At 37.1% G+C, this 8,370-nt stretch overlaps 1 protein-coding gene across 1 annotated transcript; it reads left to right on the top strand.

Moving 5' to 3' along the window:
• The first annotated feature begins 1,344 nt into the window (after window positions 1-1,344).
• On the top strand, window positions 1,345-2,319 carry LOC139439387 (olfactory receptor 1J2-like). The gene has a single exon (XM_071216531.1). It carries the CDS (start codon window positions 1,345-1,347, stop codon window positions 2,317-2,319), a length of 975 nt encoding a protein of 324 aa, XP_071072632.1.
• The last annotated feature ends 6,051 nt before the right edge of the window (window positions 2,320-8,370 follow it).

Below are 8,370 nucleotides of genomic sequence, written 5' to 3'. Positions count from 1 at the left end.
CTGCTTTCTTCTTCCACTTAAAAACACCCTTGAGATTATATCATGCCCACATAGATAATCCAGAATAATCTCTTTATTTCAGGAGCAGCTGATTAGCAAACTTCATTCTATCTACAACCTTAATTCTCCTTTGCTATACACATAAGATACTTATAGGTTCTGGGAATTATGACATTAGGAGTCATTATTCTGCTTTCCACAAGTGAATAGCAGATGTTACCTTTTAAGATGGAAGGAACACACAAAATGATGAATCCATGACATACAGATAAAATCTCAATTCTTTGGGCATCTTTTGTAATATTCCTCACTATGTTTTAAGATCTGAGTAGTGTTGTAATACCTAAGAAGTGAAAGAGTGCTGAACTGGCAATGAATTAAAAATACATATATTTTGAATATAATTTAAGATGGTATTGAGATCTCATTTAATGTGATCTGTTGATAGCAGACCTTACTAGAAATATATTTGCCTAAAATGGTTACTGGGAGCCAAACAGGTCTTTACTTTTTCAATATGACATGGGATCCTAGGAAACACAGAATCACCAAGTGAGAGCTGTGTAAATTACATCAAAAGGAAATGTGCCTTTCCAGGGAAGCTGAATGGAAAAGGCAGCAAGGGTGAGAGTGATGTGAGTAAACTGAGGGAGAGGGGAAGAGTTTGAAAATGTAGAAGAGACACAGATTTGCAGGGCCTTTGGGGTATATTAGGTTTGTTACCCTTCATCTTAAGATCAGTGGAAATCCATTGAGATTTTTTAAAATTTAAATTTAGATTTTCAAAAATTCTTTTTGACTACAGTAGGGAGAATGGATTAATACAATTCAAAGTTTCTTAGGGACTTTCCAATGAACTGCAACAAATCAGTATGTACGTACATTGCTTACTGCTCTTTAAGAAATAAAATACTGAGCTTTGTGCCCTTTGATTTGGAAACAGCATTGCACATTTGAAATTTAACAAGGGGTTTTGAAGTCAAATTTTCTAGTGCTAAATATGCTACAGTTGATGATTTGACATAGTAACAACAGAGATTTTGGAGGGAATTAACTTGATTCAGACAACATTTTCCATGGTCTAGTTCTCAGCGTTGCAGGTGCCAAGAATTCTTTTATTTCAATGAACCAATAAATGCTGGCTTTTGTTAATATTTGCTTCAATGACAAGTTTACTAATTCCCTTATATGACAAAAGATAAATAAAAATAAAAGAAGCAGATTAAATTCTCGCTTTCTGAAGTAAAACATATATCCTGTTCATATGACTGCAAAAAAAAAAGATTATTTCAGAGTCCCTAATATTCTTAACCATTCTTCATTCCAAGAAGAGACAAGAATAGCATGAGGTGGGAGAACCAGAGCAGCATGTCTGAATTCCTCCTCCTGGGACTCCCCATCTGGCCAGAGCAGCAGGGCATGTTCTTTGCCCTCTTCCTGGGCATGTACCTCACCACGGTGCTGGGGAACCTGCTCATCATCCTGCTCATCAGGCTGGACTCTCACCTCCACACTCCCATGTACTTCTTCCTCAGCCACTTGGCCTTCACTGATGTCTCTTTCTCATCTGTGACTGTCCCAAAGATGTTAATGGACCTGCAGACTAACCACCATTCCATCCCCTATGTGGGATGCATTGCACAGATGTATTTTTTCATATTTTTTACTGATCTGGACAGCTTCCTTATTACATCAATGGCATATGACCGCTATGTTGCCATATGTCACCCCCTCCACTATCCCACTATCATGAGGGAGGGGTTGTGTGCTTTACTGGTAGCTATATCCTGGTTTATCTCTTGTGCCAGCTCACTCTCCCATACTCTTCTTTTAACCCGGCTATCCTTCTGTGCTGACAACACTATCCCCCACTTTTTCTGTGACCTTGCTGCACTTCTCAAGCTGTCCTGCTCAAATATCATCCTCAATGAGCTGGTCATGTTCACATTAGGGGTAGTGATCATTACCATACCATTGATAGGAATCCTGGTCTCTTATGGCTACATTGGGGCCACCATCCTGAGAGTTCCTTCAACCAAAGGGATCTGTAAAGCTTTGTCCACATGTGGCTCCCACCTCTCTGTGGTATCTCTATATTATGGGGCAATATTTGGGCAGTATCTTTTCCCAAATTTTAGCAATTCCATTGACAAGGACATCATTGTGGCTCTCATGTACACAGTGGTCACACCTATGTTGAACCCCTTTATCTACAGCCTTAGGAACAGGGACATGAAAAAGGCCCTTGGGAAACTCTTCAGAAGGCAATGTTTTCCTCAGTGTGACATTTGGAAAAAACCCAAACCTCATTTTGGTTGATGTCTGTATTTGATTTGCTATTTGAATTTTTCTCAACACAGTCTGTATCTCCAAACCCTAAGACAAATAATGGCATGTTGTTATGTAGGTGGTAAATATTTATTGACCAGAATTTATTTTATTAGCAATGTTATCCTTTACAAAATTTTTTGACCTGTAAATGTGAAATTAACTTTATTACTTATTTCTGCAACTTTTGGAGGGTATAAATAATACAATATCATACAAATTGGTTATCCCTTATTAAGTAGATTTTATGGGAGCCCACATGTTTTTGGCCCATATTTGTATCTCATAATCCCAGGCTTTCACACTGCCCAGAATCTCAAGAATTAGCTGTATTATTTTACTATTCATTCTTATGTAGACAATGAGACTTGTTTTATCTTCTTTTTGGGTCTACTGAAATCAAATAATTGAAAATATTTGTCACTTAAATAAGGAGAAATATATGGCTTTCTGCTCTAAAACGCTACACAAATTCAAAGACGTCTCTGAAGATCCAGGGCTATGTAGTTCAGGACTTCCCTAGGAACTCCCCATTTTCCAACATTGTGTAGTTGATATTGCTTAGCCCCCGTAGGCAAGCACACCTTAATAGAAAAAGCTTCATGCTGGCCTCTTTTATAAATATAACAAAAATAAAACCCAAAATCTCTAAATGCTTCATTGCTTTCCTACAAATACCACTTCCAATTCAGCACTGACTTCCTTCATGAACTTTCTGCCTTTCCAAATGAGGAGTGAGAAATAAAGCTTCTCAAACTTTAGTGTGCATACATGTTCCTGCAGAGCTTGTTAAAACACAGATTACTGAGATTTACCATCACAGATACCAGTTCAGTAGCTCTAAGGTGGAACTCAAGAATTTGCATTTCTAATAAGCTCTGAAGTGATGCAGGTGATCTGTGAATGACAATATGAAGAGCATTTTGGAGCACTGCTGCACCACATGATCATGAAAGAGGTTGTTGATGTGGGAGAAGTGGGGTGTGGGGGGTGGGAGTATGTGGGGACCTCTTATATTTTTGAATGTAACATTTATTACAAAATAAAGAGAAAAAAAGAAAAAAATATATGAAGAGCATTGTTGTAAGGAAGTAAATCTGAGAAGTTGGGGAATGCACATTTAAAATACCCTACTTGATTTCTGGTAGTAGGTGGTGTGAAACAAGAAATGGCCTAAATTATTCTAATGGAGAAGTCAGTGGTTCGTGTAAATATTTTTAGATTAATTTTAGCGGCAATAAGCTCCCGTTAAAAATCTCTAATGAAGGGGATTCTTCCCAAAGTTAGCGGGTTTTCTTTTCACTTTCATATATAATGTAGACATATCAGATACTACAGAGCAGGCTTTGTATTATCACATCATTGCGCCTCATGTTCGATGAAAATAAAGCCAAAACTGGAAAAATCCGCATCCCATGTACATTGTTGTTTATTTTTTTGAACAATGATTTCATGTATGATGCGCAATAAAATGTGCATTTGGCTATAAAACACTAAATGATTTTTCTTCTCTTCTCAAAGAAGCAAGCAACAGATACTAAAGAACTAAAGCAGGGGAGCCCATAAAATTAGTGCATGTGGAAATATTAAAATAGCCTTGCTCAAAAAGAGATGATCTCAGGGCATAATACAGTCACTGTAGTGAATAGTTTTAGTCATTTTAGCAGTGACTAAAATTTAAAACTTGATGTAGATATATATGTATTGACATGTAATGATCACCACAGAATATTATTATAGGAAAATAAAATTATAAAGTACTGTATAAAATAAAATCTCATTTGCATAAACATATTTATGAATAAAAACATTTTAAAAGATTTTTTCAATGAATAATGGAAGGTTGAGGCTTAACTATCTCTTTTTCTTCATGTCTATATTTTTGGATTTGTGAAGAGGAATTACATCTATAAGCAGCAAAAAAAAAGGCGGGGGGAGGAGATTTCCATGTGGGGAAATAAAAACCCTCTCCACAACTCAAGCTACGACCCAGCTAGGGAAAACTGAATGTGGCAGCAGAGGAGCAAGGAGGGCATCTCTCCCCATCTTCTCTGGGACTCACACTCAAAGGGCATCCACCCTGGCACTCTAAGGACCACGTTTCCTCAAAGTCTGCCCTTAGAACCTACTGCCTCAGAAACAACTGACACCAGACCTCATGGACGAGAATCTCTGGAGGTGAAGCTGAGACCTGCATTTTAAACAAGCTCTCCCGTGACTGCTAAACATCAAAGTTTAGGGACCATTGCCCTAGGGCATCTGTCCTTGAGGGAATGAGGGGGAAACAGCAATTAATACATGTGTAATGCATGTCTCTAACCAAGAGCTTGTTACCCTGTTCCCTTGAGTCCTCTCCTTGGTGGGTAGAGTGGAATCTTCACATCTCCATTTCTGGAGCAGGTGAATGAACAAGAATACATTCTAGGCTCTTGATTTTTCTCCCTGATGACACCAAGAGCTTTAGGATCACAAACGTTGTAGGCTAAATTTGGTCTCTGGGTGTCCTAGCAAGAAGCTGAGGAACCATTCCATACTGCAGGGAGCTGGATAGCTTGACCATAAAATTATCAGTAACAACTGTGTGCGCACACACACAGACTCATCACAATACTCTTGTGACATTGTTTCTTATTCCTACTTCTTTAAAAGAGGAATACAGCAATCACACTGTAATCCATGCCAGTGAGTCTCATGCCTTTACCCGAGCCTTGGGAAAATGAGAAAATAGAACCAGCTTGCTCTGTAAACCACAGGCACACCCTCAAAGCCAGACTGGGAGCCCTGTCTCTTCATTAGCATCTAAGTGTCAGAATGTGTGCTTGTTTAGTGTGTGCAGTGATAGCACTCTTGAATGCTTTTCTTCCCAGGTCACCTCCCCTTTAGAGAGCAGGCTTCTTTTCCCTGAAGGTATGTTTGAAGGACACCTCTCACTAGAGAGTTTTGTTTTGTCTCTACATTTATGTAGCACCATTATTGTTGCTGTTGTTACATTCTACTTGATTTCTTGACTGTAATCCCTAGTATAGTCCTATACCTTCATCAAAGGTTTCAATTCTTGGACTCAAGGAAGATTTACTATCACAGTCACTTTTTCCTGGGTTCCACTGAAGGTAAGTTACTGAAATACCTCCCTGGAGATCTTTGTATATTATATATAAATAGAAGCAATAGCACCTCATCGATATAGGACTTCTGCTATGAATGATATGTTTTACATGAATTACCTCATTTAATTCTTACTGTGATTCAGAAATTATTACCCAGAGTTTAGAGAAGAAACACAGGCTCCAAAAGGCACACTATTTCACCAAAGCCATTTAGCAAATAAATAGTGGGGAGATTATTTGAATTCATTTTAAATCCAAAGCCTGCATTTTGCCTTCTACAGCACATGCTCTCACTTTGAATAAATATCAGTTATCAAATATTGCTTGAGGTATTATTGTTCAGAATCCAGATGTAGAATGAGAGTCTGCATTTGTCAGAACAAGAATTATGGTCAAATTGCAGCCAGAGAATTTTATTAAAATCCCAAATCCCATAAATCAGATATATTTACAAGTTCTAGAGTTATGCTATTTATAAAGCATGGGACTGGGGAAACAAGCAGAAAATGGAGAAAAAGAAAGAGAACTCCAGAATAATGGGACACTAGTTTGTACCAACTATCTGCAGTAGTGTTAATCATATGTTTTCTTATTAATATTCAAAATAGTCTCATGACTTAGTTTCATAGTCTTATCTGCAGTTTTGAGACAAGAAAATTGAGGCTCAGACCAATTAAGTCACTTGTCCAGAACTCACAAATATGAACTGATATTGCCAGGAATTAAATCTATTTCTAGTTATTATATAATGCCCATGTTCCCCCATATTTAATAGGAAATCCCAAAACACCACACTACCCTCTGACATGGGGCTCTAGTCTTAAGTCACAGTCCTAAGTAAGGAGCCCCTGAGTGCTTGCGTGTGCAGAGACAGCCTAGAAACTTGGTCTGGACATTCTTGCACATCTACAGGTCTTTTCAGAATCCTGTTTTGTTTGCTGCTTTTTAGCAATCTTAAAAAGAATGGTAGATCCTATGGAATAAGAATATGTTCAATTTACCAGCTTAAAGAAACAAAGGATTTCAAGCCTGCCATTAACCTGTTCAAAGCTGTTTTGAAGTTTTCTTCTATAATTAATTGCTTTCAAACATCCTGCATTTACTTACTATATGCATGCAATGTTGACTTTTGACACTGGTTTTAATTTAAAGGGAACTGTTTATAATACTCTTCTTTATAAGATACAATGAAATCATAAACTCCTTTTCCTACTACCCTTGTAGGATTTATTAGTTTAGGATTTAGAATAGTTTAATGAGTGGGTAGTGTCTGTTGGGGAAGGGTTTGTAAAATACTTGTCATTGATGACCATAGAACCTGGATATATCTGGAACTTTGACAAACTATTTAGCGGGTGCTGTATAGTTCAAGTTGCCAGTAGCTCAAATGAGAAAGCTAAAAAATTTGCAGGGAGGTAAGGAACATATCCACAGTCCCTCTCTTTGGCCTCTCTTAGTAACAGCCCTTTCTATTACAGATTGAGGATTCTTACAGTGTCATGAGAGCTTATTGAATCAGGAAACATTTGAAGAATGTCCTAATGCAGTAAAAGAGCCCAATATACATAATTACTAGTAATAAATACGTAACTGACAGCAATATTTCCACTTTTTATAACAATGATATTGCAAGACTCAGCTCTGAGAAACTCTGAGTTCAATCCACAGAAGTATTTCTTTTCTCCTAGGTCTTTATCAGAGTGGAAAGTTTCGTTTTTAATTTTTTTATTCAGTTTCCTTAAGTTATATATTATTGAAATTTCTTTCCTATTTTTTTTTTACTCACTAGTGAATTTTTGAAGTCAAATTTCCAAAGTCCAACATGTTAGAATTTGAAGTCTCAAGCCTAGCCAGATGATTATTTTAAAAAGGGAAGAAGAGATGTGATGTGGAGGCATTTTCGGGACTTGGAATTGTCCTAAATGATATTGCAGGGACAGATGCTGGACATTATATATCCTGCCATAACCCATTGAAAGGACTGGCGGAGAGTGTAAACTACAATGTAAACTATAATCCATGCAGTGCAGCAGTGCTCCAGAGTGCATTCACCAAATGCAATGAATGTGACACAATGCTGAAAGAGGTTGCTGATGTGGAAGAAGTAGGGGTGGGGGTGGGGTATATTGGAACCTCTTACATTTTTTAATGTAATATTTTGCATGATCTATGTATCTTTAGTTTAAAAAAAAAGATAATAAAAGATGAAAAAGAACAAAACATGACTAAAATCAAAGAGTTAAAACATCATAACCTATCTATGTGAAGAAACAATGGCTCCAATAAGTAAGCCCTTACATAAAGGCAGAGGTGAACTGGAACACAGTCTTTAAGACCTAAGTCTTGCGCCCTGTACACATTATTAAATTATTTATGAAGCTTCCAATTGAATACTACTTTCTAAAGAAAAAATAAAACCTCGGTTACAGAAAAGGAAAACAAAAGCATTCAGGACACAGGAGATTCAAGGAACTACAATTATAAAGTTTTCATATTTTTTAATGTAATATTTTTTGTGATCTATGTATCTTAAAAAAAAGACAATTAAAAAGAAAATAATTTTTTACAAAAGAATAGAATTTGGGGGAGATTTTAAGTTAAAATCCCTTGGTGCAGGGATTTTTTCTGTACTGACTAGACAGAGCTTACATTGTCCCTTGGTCTGGGCTGCCTCTCCCCTTAACAACGAAAAATGGACCCTGAGCCAGCCACTCTTAAGTATCTAAGTTACTCCTCTGTTGGTAAACGCTCACATTTGACATGATAATACCTTCTACTTTAAAGGACACCTGTAAGGGACATAACAATGCAGACAGATATTGGCATAAGTTCACCAGTAGAAAGGATCTAATTGCTCTCTACCTGCTATAAGTCACGATTTCTTAGTTTCTGATTTTTCTAATGTCTCTTCATCTCCAGCAGAGACAAGAACAGC

The sequence above is a fragment of the Dasypus novemcinctus genome, chromosome 8 (genome assembly GCF_030445035.2).
Source record: "Dasypus novemcinctus isolate mDasNov1 chromosome 8, mDasNov1.1.hap2, whole genome shotgun sequence".
Classification (NCBI taxonomy): domain Eukaryota; kingdom Metazoa; phylum Chordata; class Mammalia; order Cingulata; family Dasypodidae; genus Dasypus; species Dasypus novemcinctus.
This window is presented reverse-complemented; position numbering and strand designations above follow the sequence as displayed.

Excerpts from the sequence above, each read along its gene's own strand:
- LOC139439387 (XM_071216531.1), top strand. The coding sequence starts at position 1,345 with ATGAGGTGGGAGAACCAGAGCAGCATGTCTGAATTCCTCCTCCTGGGA.